We start from the raw sequence: 15,906 nt of genomic DNA on the forward strand, positions 1-15,906 counted from the left end.
TGAATATACTTATGTTGAAAAAAATCTGGTGATATGGGCACCTGAATGCCAAAAGCCCTTAAAGAAACAGTGTCTCTGTATGTATGTGTATATGTGATGTATAATTATATATGTATATATACATAGCTACCTATATAAATAACTTTCAAAAATATTTTTAAACCTATCACCTCCTCTGATCTCATAACGACCTCCTGAGACATGTAAGTCAGCTATTACTTCCTTTTTATAGATGTGGAAACTAAGGAGAGGAGTGAAATCAGCTGCCAAAGTCACATACAATGAGTTCAGCCACAGAGCTCGAGTGAACCCAATTCTCCTTATTCCAAATCCAGTATTTTGTTTCCATTTAACTATGACTCTGCTCCTAAAAATGCTCCAAAATGTCACGAGCTAAAAGCATTCAGTTTCACTTTCAAAGTACTTGCTGTTCTTTGAAAGTATAAATCTCTCTAAATGCAGAAACATTTCTCCCCTTAAGAGAATGTGAATGTGGCTTGCCTCAAAAAAAATTTTTTTTCAGTTTAATATCCAGTATGAACTTTTATGGCCCATATATGAGTGTTGTGAAATTCTGATAGGTCCATTAACAAGTGCTTGCATCAAGTTTCAGTATTTGGACAGCTGAATATATGCCTTAAAAGTTGACATTTGTACTGGAAAGACTGACAGAGCACAAAACCTATAAATGGCAGTGGGAACAGAAATCATTTTTCAAGTACTTTAGAAATGACACTAGGGTGCAGCATTGTCCCTTTTCTTTACGCCAAAGTAACAAACGCAGAGTAAACAGAACATAATTTCAGCGAAACAACGCCAGAAGCCAAGAAGTAAAATCTGAAGGCACAATACATATAGAACTTTATGGCTTCTTTTTTGCTGGCAACCTAGGGTTTCCCTTGGAAGCAAGTCAGACATGGCTGTCAAAGGTTCTTTTGGGTCTGTCTCAGTGGCTTCAGATACTAAGGGGCACTAAGAGTGCTAACAAGTTTGCAGACCCCAGGGCTTGACAGAGCACCTAAGTGGTGTCAGTAAGGGAAAGGTGGTGACAGGTTTCAATGTCTGGCAAGCTGGCTTTGGTCATGATCATTTTTCCTTTTAAGAGAGTCACTGGTAGGTCTGACTTTCATAGTTCCTGCTTCAAGTTTGCACCGCACTGCACACAAAATATATTCAACCGTTCTGGGGAAGGGTAGAGAACATGAGTTTTGTCCTGAATCTGTCCACCTTATGGGGTGACAGTAATAGCCACTGTTTACGCTGTAGTAGAGGTAGGAGGTGGAGGGGTGGGAGAGGGAGGAAGAGGAGGAGTGGGAGTCTTGGCAGCTTCCCTTGACCTGGGAAGCCCCAGGCAATGAAATCAGCAAATATTTTTCAGGCCTTAAAGCCACTGGGCTCCGATTTAGCAGTGGCAACAGCACTAATGGAAGCCTCATGAAGCTTTCTAGTCAATAAAAGAAGAAACTCGGGGCGCCTGGGTGGCTTAGTCGGTTAAGCGTCCGACTTTCGCTTGGGTCATGATCTCGCAGTTCGTGGGTTCGGGCCCCGCGTCGGGCTCTGTGCTGACTGCCAGCTCAGAGCCTGGAGCCTGTTTCAGTCTGTGACTCCCTCTCTCTCTGACCCTCCCCTGCTCACGCTGTCTCTCTCCCTCTCTCTCCTAGAAATAAATAAAACATTTAAAAAAATAAATAAATAAAAGAAGAAACTCAAGTTCCAGTTTTATTCAACTGTTTTAAGCAGTCATGCTTGAGCAGACAGTGTTAAAATATAATTCTTTAGGGATACTTTTCATCAGTTTTATGGATGGACTGAAAATATCATAAAAATCACTGGGATTCCTATAAAACGTTATAGACCAACGATCAGGGCTATTTTTGGTTCTAGAATTCCCATTTTTTTCTTACTCTCCCCAATTCCTTTTTTTAAAAGTTTATTTATTTATTTTTGAGAGAGAGAGAGAGAGAGAAAGAGGCAGAGAGAGAGAGGGGAAGAGAGAATCCCAAGCAGGCTCTGCACTGTCAACGCAGAGCCCAATACAGGGCTTGACCTCATAAACAGTGAGATCATGACCTGAGCTGAAATCAAGAGTTGGATGCTTAACTGACTGAGCCACCAGGATGCCCTACTTCCCTCCAATTCTGATAGGCGCTTGGCAAAAGCACATATCGCAAAAGGATGCCATAGTCCATGGTTTGTGAGAGGAAAAGCCCCTTCTTAATATTCTAGAAACATGAAAGCATACATACCCCCACATGCACAAACATGTAGACATGAATGGAACTGTGCAAATCATCAACAAGCCAAGTAACAGACAATTAGAACCAAAGAATGTGAAGCACAAGAAACGTTCTTAGAATTTGCGTCCAAAGTTTCATTACTAAGGTGAAGAAATTAAGGAACAAAAAGGTTAAACAATTAATGATGAATTATAATAATAGCTACCATTTTTAAAGCATTCACTATGTACCAGGCACTGTGTAAACACTTTATGGGGCATTTTAAAGGACTTTCTGAAGATTGCATAGTTATTTAGCAACAGATATAGGGTTAGAATCTAGGATTCTCATTTTCTATTTCGGTGCTCCAAAGAAAAATGGGTTGCTAGCATACCATCTTTTGCCCAGGAAAACAAAACAATGCAAAACCAGTCTGGATAACAAAAGAATACTCAACGCAGACAGGAAGCCTGGTGAGCAAGAATGGGTTACCAGGCTTCCAAGCGCCCCACCTCTGACAGTGGATGCATCTGAAACGGCCCCAAACAGACAACACATCTGAACTAAAGAACTGGAGCTCAGCCAAGTGTAGAAGGAGGATTAGCGAAAAGATCCACACGAGCAACATACAAGCTTCCAGAGCGGAGCCCAGACAGGCCACACGTCATGATGGGCTCTGCATAAAACAGCATGTCGGCCATGTCCCCACTCACCACACAAATAGTAACACTGTCTGAGGCAGCAGCTTGGGGGTAGGAAAGACAAGAGATAATCATTTTATATGAAAGGCACTGTAAATGTTTTAATGCTACAGACGCTAATGTAAAATTAGAGTTAATACTTACTCCAAGATTTTTCCAAGTTGATCAACATCTGAACTTCCACGAAAAAGAGGCCTAGAAGAATAAAGATACACATTAAACAAGGGATTTTCTCAAGTTACATTTCAATCATATTGGTCATTACCATAGTTTACAGGAAGCAAAATATTCTTTAAGGGTGAGGATGAAGTAAAGAAGTGAGACCTCTTTCCTTTGGTAAATGAAGGTTTTTCTTGCATTTCACTTCATGGTAAGGATCTCTCATAAGTGCCTGCTGGTACCTGCCTCCCATGTTTTCTAATCATGGGTATCCTATTTGTACTCATTCCAAAAATATGTATATGCAACCAGCATATACAGTCCTCAGTTTCAAAATCCTACTTAACTTCTTCATAGGGTGGAACACATCTCTGTCCTAGTCTGAACTGAGGAGGTGGGCTTCTTTGAAACTGTTCTTGGTCAGATGTTTTTCTGAGCACCCTTTCCTCACTTCGCTGCTATACAGTACTTCCTCAGGAGTCTCTCTCTTTCCATTTGTTCCGATGGTGAGACACCTCTGGACCTATTTTTCGGATTTTCACTTTCCTTTCTCACAACCGTATGGAAGCCATCACTCTTGGCTTCAGAGGTGATTGTGAACACACAGGCCTCAGTGTCTACACTGAGCATTTAACTGGCAATTAAATGAGCTCATTGGTGACATTTCTGGAATTTTCCCAAGTAGATCAATACCCCTCAAGGGCAAGTACTTCTCTGGTTTGTCCCTAATCTTTGGCCTAGTGATCTTACTTGAACAGGTGCTCAGTTAATAAGTATTTCATTTAATATATTCCTATGGTACACACGTAAATGTTTTCCTAACCCCTTGCTCAATGACTAACAGATATTTTTCAACCATGTGCTTTATAAACTATTTGTAGCCTATTACCAGAGACCATATTTTACAAATGTTATATATAAACTATACATATAAATATTGTATATTATTTTATAAAGCCTTAAACCTTTTAAATATTTTCTAGGCATAATAAGTAAACTTGTTATATAGGTCATATATAGAAAATCCTGCTAGGTTATAGCATTTCAGTGGCTAGACTCTATCTTAAAATCCCTCAACCATACTTATTATTTAGGTTCTTATTCTTTTTATTTTTTTCAGGCTCTTATTCTTTAAAAGGGTTATTTGAAAATGCAGTGGAAAATACTTTATTTGTGGCAATGTTATGGCCGAATTGTATCCCCTCCAAAATTCATGCTCAAGCCCAACCCCTAGTCTGAGAACCGACTGTATTTGGAGATAGAGTCTTTAAATAGGTGATTAAGTTAAAATGAGGCCATTAGGGTGAGCCCTAATCCAATCTGACTAGTGTCCTTATAAAAAGAGGAAATTTGGACACAGAGACAGCAGGGGTATGCGTGCACACAGAGGAATGATTATGTGAGGACCCAGCAGGAAGGCACGTCAAGGAGACAGGCCTCGGAAGAAACCAAATCTGCTGACACCTTGATCTTGGACTTCTAGCCTCCAGAAATGTGGGAAAATATTATGTTGTTTAAGTCACGCAGTCTTTGGTATTTTGTTATGGCAGCCATAGCAAACTAACATAGGCAACTTGCACATCACTAATGCAGCCAATTCAGAAAGAACCAGAGACGGCTTTTGAAAGCCAACCAGACAGGTCTTCAAAGAGCAAGTTTTAGAAAAGCTAAACAATGGAATCTTAACCGCTGTTATTTCTAGAACACTAATGTTGAAATCTGACATAGTGCCATGCACTCCTCCCCAAACATGATCTCATTTAATTCTCACAAAAGTTTCAGGAGCAAGGTAGTAGTAGTAGTATTATCTCTATTGTCTGTTAAGCTAATAGGATTGGATATGTTTCACGACTTACCTAAGGACAAATAGCAAAATTCAGTCTTAAAATTCAAAATAGGTGTGGCTTGCCCCAAAACCTATCTGCTTCATTATTATATTGTAATACATTTATTTTTTTACTAATGTTCTCTGCACTCATAGACTGTCCCTTTAGCTGAGGCTGTGGAGTGAAATAGCAGAGAATGCGTGAAGGGCGCTTTATAGAGAACCTGGTGTCTCACAAGCAGGTGTCTGCAGGATTCTGTACCCATACTGCTTTGCGAGTGTCCACGTGTCTTTAAATTCTTGTCCTGCTTAAACAAGGAACAAAGCAATTAACCGGACTGAGACTGACTGAGGTTCTCTGTTCTTTCCATAAACTTACTGTCTGATGGCCCTTCTAGATTTTATAAATTAAGTTTTTACTTTTAATTCCAGTATAGTTAACATACAGTGTTAGGCCCATCTAGATTTTTATATTTTTCCTCCAGCGCAGTCTTTTACAGCTGTTTTGCTCACATTTTAATTGGTACATTATTTTTTTCCTTTGCAAAGCACAGAACTTGGGTTTCACAGAAACTACACTGCTCCTTCTTTTCACACTCATCTGCTTCTTTAATATTAAAGCATGAAACTACAAAACTAAGTATAACTAGCATTACAAGGTTTGGACAACACAAATGACGATCCCTCTTTGTTTAGCAGGTATCTCACATGGCTCGAGTGATGGGCATGCCAGGTGAGTAGGGCCAGAGGGAACAGAGAGCATGTGTTTAATCTGATAAGCTGGTTAAGCAGCTTTGTAAACGTGCCAAGCCCCTCACCCTTCCTGAAGAAGACTGGTATCCACAGAAGCAAGGGTGAAACTGTTTGAGGATCATGGTAGTTTAAAATCAACTGGCCATGGCTATTGGGAAACAAACAAAGCAGACTAACTTAAATGGATGTTGTTCCCAGGCAAAAGAAGAGCATCTTTTTCCTGGGATGGGTACCGAGACCCAACTCTGAAGCTCAGGGGTAGCGGTGGCTTATGCCCTTACTGGTTTGGTTTTCAACTCCCTTTTTTCTCCCTGGGCAATATTTTAATATTTTTGCTAGTTCCCCAGTGCAGTTAAGCAAATGTTTGCTATGTTTTATCTTAATTTGCTACATGTTTTAGCAGAGGGCTTTCAAGTCATATAGTCAACCATACTGTGAGAGCCTAAAGTTTTATCTCTATTGGCTGGACTTGGCCCACAAAATGAAATGTGCTTTACAGCACAGTTAGAACTGGTTCAGGTTTGGCATCCTTTAATGAGTGCAACAAGCAGAAGGTCTGAATCATAACCAATCTTCTGTGACCTGCTATGGGGAGTACTAGAAACTCAGAAGCAACAATTCAGTGTACAGCCCAAAATGACTTTTGCCACACAGAAAGACCTGGCATGTGATTCTGGTTTATTAATTTGGCCTTATAAGAGATATGGATTAGCTTGAGTTATACAGAACAACTAAATCCTGACTGCATGCAATTATCTCCTGTAAGATAGGTCTCTGGATGTAAAAACAAAGGCATAAGATAATGGAAATGAGTCACATGAAGTGGGGTAACAGGCCTATTTGGTACTGGTACTCTTAGTTGACCAAAAGGTTGGTCATGAATGTGATCAAACTCTTAGAACCATCCATTCATTTTCTGGCTAAAAATTCTCAAGTTTGTATGAACAGGATGGTAATAAGTTCATCAGGAGCATGGAGAGTTGTGGTGGATTTAGAGGAAAGATGAAACCTTCCATCATGATGAATTCTTGGGGGTGCTACAGTGGAGTATGGAAATGCAAGAATAAGATCATCCAAAGGACATTATATGATACAATCTGTCTTTAAATAAGGCTTTATAATCAAAAGTCTTGGCTGTATCAGGTCTCTGACCTGTGTGCATCAGGTATGAAGGACTGTATTTTCACTGAGGTTACTCCGACTATTTCTTCCTTCCTCAGATAAACTAAGTTAAATATAATTTATGTCATTACATGGACCATTATGGACATAATCTTTGACTATATTCTTTGGTTTAGTGGTGAGGGAGAGTTTAATTATACGGCCTTGAATAATTTTTATAATTGTAGGAATGATTCAGCTAAAAGAACACATACATGAGTCAAACTTGGCTAGTTCTTTATTACCATGACATAGGGCTGAGCTGGAAGGAAGTAGAGGGCTGAAGGACTAAAATGAGGGAGAATAAGACACAGAAAGACTAAAACACTGAGACTGAGCTAGAGGTAACCAGACAATGTGAGGAGGTCCAAAATAACTCTGAACTCTGTTCTACATAGTGCTTAAAAGTCTACCTCTTCTGGAAGTCCCAGGGTATATTTATATAGGCCCTTCTTGAAGATTGAAGATGGAAGGGGAATATTCTATTAAATATCATGGGACAGAGGCTCTTAAAAATTAAAAAGTCATGCTTTTTTTTTTTTTGAGTCACTGTAGGCAGAGGATCCACGAAGCTATCCCAGAAGCCTCCTAGGTGACATTCTTTTACACTAATTACTTAAGTAAAATTAACAGAAGAGATATTCTACTGAAAGCAATAAATCTGAAGCTTGGTGTTATATTTTTTAAAACACTTCGTTACTTACACGTATTTTGGGGGGTTAACTAGTAAAATGGAAAGACTATACCTACCAAGAATATTCCCAAATAAAACTATGCAATTGTTTTACTGGATTAATATATTTAAAAATCCTTTTATTATACAAGACATTACTTAAGGTCAGTAAGTTTTATGCACTTTAATATATCATAAACTATAACTGATTAGTTGCTTCAGATGACTTCTCAGTAGTTTAAGCAAGGGTTTGGGTAGTGGCTCACAAACATTATCTATTAAAGACCTTTGTTGCATCTACATTTCATGAATCCATTTCTAATTGTATATATTTCTTTTCCCTTCACTTGGCCTATCATGTTCCCTTTTCCTCAGAAGATTTTCTCCACGCTCAACTTGCTGGGACTATTCACATTCTTTTGCATAAACCTCCTTCTGTCTCTCATGACCCTCAACCTTTTTTTAAGTTTCAAATTCCCACCTAAACTATGGACGACTCTACTGGAAGACCTTGCCATTCTACCCTTTGAGGCCAATTTATTTGACAAAATAAATAATATTTATGGGGGAAATATCTGAAACTGAACATCACTATGTTTTGATGAAAGAGAATTTTAGGTTATTTCCAAGTATTCTCTTCAGATATCTTCCTTCACTATTATACTTGATAAAAGTTAATGCTGATAAGATAATCTCTTTCTGAAAAAAATTTTAATTTATACATATAAGCATTTTTTCTAACTAAAAGGCGATTATTGCCAAATATAATGGCATATTGCATTCATTTCAAACCACAGCAAAGTCAATTTTCTTCTCATATGACCATAGGCACTGTCATTTCAAAACAAGAATGGTTCTTGGGGTTTTCTTTAGCAAGAATTTTTCCCAAAGCGTTTTTGAATTTGTGAGTTTTAGCTTTAATGCACACCACCTTCAGTCCTCATCCCCCAACATGTTGATTTTTCAGGATTGGGGAATGGGCATGGACTTTGATGAGGGACTATCCTGGGTGTGAATCCCTACTCAACCATTTCTCTCTGAATGACCCTAGGAAAGTCACTTAGCCTCTTTGAATCTTATTTGTTTTCTCTGCGAAACGTCCAGTTTATAGCAGACCTACAATAAATGGCAAGTAAACACACACATACTTTCTCACACTCATACATGGTAGCTAGTACTCTTGCTCCCTGGCCACTATCATACACAGATGAGAAAGTATTTCACATAGTGAACAAGAAAGGAAGGGGACATTTGTCACCACCTCGTGGATGCCCAAATCATATTAAAGCTTAGTAGTTCTTCTGCCGGGGTCACTATTCTCTAAGTCTCTTACAACTTTTACACCTTCATAATCAAGGAAAGAAAGAAAGAATGTCAAATTTTCAGATAAAGTTTGATAAATTTTGAATTGGCAATATCATTTCTTCCTCTGCATGTAGTTTTGGCAACAAGCTCACCCACCATATCTTTTAACCATGAAGTAAATTTCCTTGGGTCAAATTACAAAGGGTACCACATTTCAGATTACATGCCTTTTTAAACAAACAACTAAAAAGAACATATAAATATTATTCATAAGCTCAGTAAACAGTGGACAACATTTAGAAGTAGGGTATATTTTCTAGCAGATGAGACGTGTATGCAGATATGTCTGCTACTGAAAGGAAATGATTCATGCATAAAGGAAGGTGAAAGGTTTACGTTTGGTTATAATATGTTCATTGTACTAAAAGATGAGGAAGTCATGGATCACCCTATAGAACACCTCTGTAACCTGCCTTTGACCTGCAGCTACGCTTTAACTGCTATCTTTCTTGTTTAGTAGCAATTTTCCATGTTCATAAAATGACCTTTTGAAAATATTTCCTACTGTTTTATACTTGCTCCCATGCTCAGTTTTAGATAGAGCTATTATCTGTTCAGCTAAAAATGTTAACTTTCACTTTACAATTATCACCTATTCAAATAACCACATTAAGTAGGAAAACAATTAATTGATTTATTTGTAAACACAAATTGAGTGATCACCCACTAAGCACACAGTGCTGCATTAGCTGCTGGGAAAGAGCCCTTCCCCCTAAAAATATATTCAATATAAATAAGATATAAAAAATAAATAAATATAAATCATATATATGGTCTTAATATATACTATACATATACTTATATACACATTTTGATATTAATATATTACAATATAAATTTATAATATTTGTAAGATAAATATATATATTACATACTACCATAATGATCCTTGACTCTACGGAAAACAAGAGATACAAATGCAGGATCATGAAATAAAGATATTTATCTCATTTTATTGGTGGGAGACAAAAGTTTAAAGCAATCATTTAATCTTTACTAGAATGTTGGGGGGGATTCTGATTAACTGCCTTTTACAGATGAGACCTAAAGAAGAAACTTATCCAAGACAACTCTATTCAGTAAGTGGCTAAGTTGGTCTGTCTGACTCCAATGAGCAGGAAACAGAAGCCGTGTTTTATAAAGATTAATATGGCAGAGATTTACTGAGTCACTCGGAGGGGACCGAGACAGAGTAGGGAGGCCAGTGAGGAGGTCAGTGCATGAAAGAGATTTCAAGGACCTAAAATAGGTGGACAAGCCAATGGGAAAGGCCACAGAGACAGTTAAGGGAATGTGATCCAAAGTTGGTAAAAAAAAGACTCAACAAGACTTGGGAGAAGTGGTGTGGTTTTAAGTTTCCAGTATTTAAACCAAGCTTAATGAGAAGGGTGGGGAGAAGAAGATTGGAAGGTAATAATTAGTTTTAAGTATGTTCCTTTACAATATAAAATAATGCTTAAAACAATGCTTTGAAGTCTGAGAATGAAAAACCTGCAAATGATAGTTTAGCATACCTAAACATATGTGCACACAGACACTTGTACATGAATGCACACAGCAGCAGCATTATTCATAACAGCCCAAAGTGGAAACAACCCAAATGTTCACCAACCGACAATGGGATAACAGAATGTCTGAGAGCCATACAATGGAGTATCATTCAGTCATAAAAAAGAATGAAGCACTTCTACAACATGAATGACCCCTGAAAACATCATGCTAAGTAAAAGCAGGCAGTCACAAAAGACCATGTATTTATTCTATGATTCCATTTATATAGAAGAGGCAAATCTAGAGAGTCAGAAAGTAGATTAATGGCTCTTTAAGTTTGAGGGGCTTGGGGAAGAATGAGGAGTGCCTGCTAATGGGTATAGCGTTTCTTTCTGGATTGATAAAAATGTTCTAAAATTGGCTGTGGTGATGGTTGCCCAACTCTGTGGATATACTAAACTAAAATCCATTGAATTATACAATTTATATTGGTGAACTGTACAGTATTTTAATTTTATGTCAATAAAGCGGTTTTAAAAAAATAGTTAAGAAATTATATTTCCAAGCAAACATTACAGATGCAGAAGGACAGTAAAAAAAATGATTTAGGCCTAAATATATAAAACAATGCAAATGGTATTAGAATACAGTGACAAACATTTATTTTACCATATATTCAATCAAGTACCCATTTGGAGACATGTGCTCTGGAAGTTCTGAATAACCTACTAAGAAGATCTGGATTTCCCCAAACATTTGATTTATCAGATTAGAACTAAATAATCCAAAAAAGTCTTTGTACAAAAAAGGCATTTTTACAAAACTAGTATCTTTTGCTTTCCTCTGGATGGCAAGATTATGGGTGATTTGTCTGTTTTCTGCATTTTTCTATTATTCTTTACTCAGCATTTTACCCTAATAACTTTAAAATCAGAAGGAAAAAACCCCAACACTGTTACTTGCAATATAGTACTGCATGTATGCAATCTGCCCACCTCACCGTCTTCTGCTAACCCACTTCTATTACTTAGTTACTTGTTGGTCTCTCCAGCCAAACTGGAAGCTCTCTGCAGAAAGGGCCAACCCTTACTTGCTTCTGTATCCAGGGCACATAGTTTACTGCCCACTCTGTCCATGACTGGCACTCATTTAACACACAGGAATGGTTACTGTTCCCTGCACTGAGAAGGCCTTCTCTTCCTTCTTCCCATCAACTTCAGTTCTTCTCATCTCCAAATTCATATCCTTGCTTCATCTCTGGGAAATTCAAGTGTGAGCATGTGTATTTGCTATTTGCACTGATACACACACACATATATATAAATAGATGCATATGCATTTACAGCCAAAACCAATTTGATTTATATTTTTCTATCTGTTTATGCTTTAACTGATCTGTGTTACCAGATTGTACCATCCTGCAAATAATGGATATTAAAAATGGGGGCTAGACGGGGCGCCTGGGTGGCTTAGTCGGTTAAGCGTCCGACTTTCGCTTAGGTCATGATCTCGCGGTTCGTGGGTTCGAGCCCCGCGTCGGGCTCTGTGCTGACTGCCAGCTCAGAGCCTGGAGCCTGTTTCAGTCTGTGACTCCCTCTCTCTCTGACCCTCCCCTGCTCATGCTGTCTCTCTCTCTCTCCTAGAAATAAATAAAAACATTAAAAAAATAAATAAAAAAAAAAACTATAAAAAAAAAATGGGGGCTAGTTGACCATTGGTCTCCTACATCTCAAATCACACCCAAACCACCCAAGAAACAGCAAGAGGCATGCTGGATAGGAACTTTGCCCTCAGGTGCTTTACTTCACCCAGGTATTCAGGTCAGGGATGGGCTCTTTGGAAGACAAAGAAAGAGAAGGGATGAGAAATGTAGCAAAGGCCAAATAGAGTGAAGGATTAAAGAGGGTGTGGAGGGGAAAGACACTCTGTATGGAAACCAGCCAAGAAAGGAAGGGAGGCTGGTGGCAAAGAACAAGGAAGGAAAAAAAAATTAAAACCCCAAGTAATATAAGTCAAGGACAAGGACAAAAAGAAGAATCTGAGATGAAGTCCTATCACTGAGATGGAGACAGATAGGAAAAAAAAACTCTGTCAAGGAAAGGGGAGGCACCAATCACAGGAAAGACCAGATGAACACAACTAGAGAGTGTGCTGCACTATCTGGCCATAGTAAGGGATTCAGAGTCTGGTCATTTCCTTACAAACAAATAGCTGAATTAATTTTTCCTTGTTACCAGGCATGAATAATATATTTCTCCACAGAGGGTTCATATTTTACTGGACTATGTATGAGTAACTTCCTTGAGAGAGAAAGACAGAGAGAGAGAGCACGTGCATGAGAGGCAGAGAGGAAAACCCCACCATTTTTCATTTCAAAATTGAGAATTAAAATTAAACCAGACCCCACCAAACCACTTCAGACTTCTGAAACATTACGAAACTTACAAATTAATACATTTACTGACTTAGTCAATTTTATATATGACTCAAGAAGCCTAAGTGGTCATGAAAATAAAAAAAAATCATTTCTAAGTACTTCAGTAAGTATTAAGTATCTACTGTTTGCCAGAAATAATTATTGCTCTTAAATACTTATTTAATTAAAGAATTGCCCTTCTGTTCTTCCAGTGCTATCTTCTCTTGTCTCAGTCAGCTTGGGCCGCCATAACAGAACACCAAGGGCTGGGTGGCTTAGAGAACAGAAATACTGTATTTCCCATAGTTCTGGAGGCTGCAAGTCCTAGACAAAGGTGTCTGGTGAGCACTCTCTCCCCAGCTTATAGACAGCCACTTGCTTGCCGTGTGCTCACATGATGGAAAGAGAGCAAGCTCCCTTGGGTCTCTCTTATAAGGGCACTAATGCCATTATATGGGACCCACCCTCCTGATTTCATCTAAACCTGAATAATTCCAAAGGCCCCATGTCCATATAACATCAAAATTGGAGGCTAGGACTTCAACATCTGAGTTTGGTGCTAAGACACAAATGTTCAGTCCATACACTTCCTTCCTCATGTTACTAAATACAATATCCTTCCAACCTTTAAAATTAGAAAGCTTGGGGGGGAGGGGAGACAACGCACACCTGGGTGGCTCAGTCAGTTGAGTATCAGACTCTGGCTCAGGTCATGATCTCATGACTCGGGGTTCATGGGTTCAAGCCCCGCATTGGGCTCTGTGCTGACAGCTAGCTCAGAGCCTGGAGCCTCTCTTCGGATTCTGTGTCTCCCTTTCTCTCTGACTCTCCCTTATTCATGCTGTCTTTCTCTCTCTCAAAAATAAATAAAACATTAAAAAAGTTTTTTATTTTTTAAATTAGAAAGCTGGGCATGTTCTTTTCCAATAGGAACAACAAACGTGATTTGTCTCATTCCATATCTAGGATCCAAGTACTCATTTTATATACTTTATTTGGTAAGTCTTCTTGCCAAATTATGTGTTCATTACTCTCCCAGTGCCTCCCTTATCTCTAGATGCTCTCCCGTCATACTGCTCAGGGGAGTTCTTAAGGCAGGGAAGAAATGGTCCCAAGTAGAGCCCTTTCCACAGGCTTGGTTCCTAGTTGCTGGGTTCCTAGTTGTGTTATTACATTTTTGTCCTCACTCTTGCTCTGATGTCTGACCACCTACTACATAACTTTGCATTTGAAAGAAAATTTTAGCATAGGAAAAAGAAATCGGAGTCAAATCTAAGAAGAGGTAGCTCACAAAGTGAAGTATTTATATCAGTATTACTAATTACAAGGAAACTGGAGGTAGTCTGTGTGACCTGTGACCTGTACTGGAAGCACCTCGCTTCTCATAGGCAATAAAGCTTCATTAACAGCCAGACATCTCAGGTTCAGCGCCCTCCGGAAAGCGGTCTTCTGTCTGTCATATAAACCCAGAGCACGGATCTTTCTCCTGTATGGAAACTGTAGCTGTAATATTCAACTGTATTTTATGTTGGGCATGGTATTGAGAAGCTTTAATGATAACATGTTGGAAGATCATTTGGGGCAAGGGCGATGGTAGTGTGTGGAAACATAGAAAAATGATCAGAGATTACAATGACACCTGGATGAATCGGTGCACAGATTAGTCAGGATTCTTATTATTAATTGGGCTCGGGGCTTATCAATTACCTTCACTCTGCAGAATTGTGAACTAGATACCTTCTTCAACCAAACTTGAAACTCATTAGATCCCATCATAAAATCATCTGTCTACAGTCCCAGCCTTTCTTTATACTGTGCCTTCTTAGGAGAGAAAGAAAAGCTGTAATAGGGAGCTAGCTGGTTCATGAATGAGAGACTTAGCGCCCATGCTCCTTAATATTTGGCCATTTAGGTAGAGCACCCCAGGGACAAGGTGACCAACCAGCGCACTTTACCCACAATGGCCTTAGTGTTAGCACTGAAAATCCTGTATCCCAGGAAGTTTCTCTGTCCCAGGCAAATGGGGTGGTTGGTTACCCTAATCAGGAAACCTAGAGCAAGAGGTTGCAGAAAAGGAAATTAAAAAAAAAAAGAGAGAGAGAGAGAGAAATCTATAAAATTTTTTTCATTGTTCTTTCTGAGGGCTATTTTGAAGAATCAGATAAGCATCTCTCAAAACAGTAAGAATAAAGGTGGTTCAGACAGGTTTCATTCTCTTTTTTCCTAACAACTGACTGCTACTATGTGATAAGGGACTAGATTATTGGTAAGTTCCCTCCTCCTACCATAATTCAAGATGTTATTAATCTCTTCTAGCAAATAACCTCACAAACTATATATAGTTGACCCTTAAGCAACACAGGTTTGAACTGCATGGGTTAACTTGTATGAGGATTTTTTTTTTTTTTTTTACAGTACTGCAAACATATTTTCTCTTAGGATTTTCTTAGTCACGTTTTCTTTTCTCTAGCTTTCTTGGAAGGACACAGAATAGAATAGATCTAACATACAAAATATGTGTTTAGGTTCTCAGTAAGGCTTCTAGTCAACAGTAGACTATTAGTAGTTGAGTTGGAGGGGAGACAAAAGTTATATACCCATTTTTAACTGAGCTGGCGAGGGGTTTGGTGCCCTTAACCCCTGTGTTGTTCAAGGGTAAACTGTACATCTTGCCTAAGAAAAGAGCACTGCCAATGGCTTTGTCTTCATGGTGAACCAGTCTGAGGGAAGTACAGAATCTAAAGATGTGACCACCAATAGAGACTGGGGTGGAGTTAATTATCTAAGATGACAGGAAGTATCTTGTCCAACCTCATTGAGTGGTAGCAATAGTCTGTGGGTCCGGCTGAGAGTAATTCTGAAGTGCTATCTAGGTGTGACAGGAGAGAGGGCTGAGATTAATCAGCAACACATATGGAAAATAAACTAGCCATGGGAATCAAGGTGACCCAGGTGAATCAAGTTTTTTCTCTCTGATAAACTGACATCAAAGCAATACACAAGGAATACAAGTTAGCAAATGTAAAAGTTAGCCCCATCAATAATGACATGCTCCAAGAGCAAATATTACATATATTAAGGTAACAAAAATGTGGCTTTTGAAGCCACTTCTTAAATTTATTCTAGGAATCCATCAGAGTTTGTCT

General features: G+C 38.6%; 1 protein-coding gene across 2 annotated transcripts in view; it reads right to left on the minus strand.

Annotated features, from left to right (window-relative positions):
• The window catches only part of CDK6 (cyclin dependent kinase 6), a 259,745-nt gene that overhangs the window by 17,059 nt on the left and 226,780 nt on the right, over window positions 1–15,906 (minus strand). For both annotated transcript variants that reach the window (XM_039255424.1, XM_039255425.1), the window contains exon 6: window positions 3,062–3,112. In XM_039255424.1, coding sequence (XP_039111355.1) covers window positions 3,062–3,112 — 51 coding nt within the window. The remainder of the gene's footprint in view (window positions 1–3,061; window positions 3,113–15,906) is intronic.

The sequence above is a fragment of the Hyaena hyaena genome, unplaced genomic scaffold (genome assembly GCF_003009895.1).
Source record: "Hyaena hyaena isolate Hyena2069 unplaced genomic scaffold, ASM300989v1 scaffold_528, whole genome shotgun sequence".
In the NCBI taxonomy this organism is placed as follows: Eukaryota; Metazoa; Chordata; class Mammalia; order Carnivora; family Hyaenidae; genus Hyaena; species Hyaena hyaena.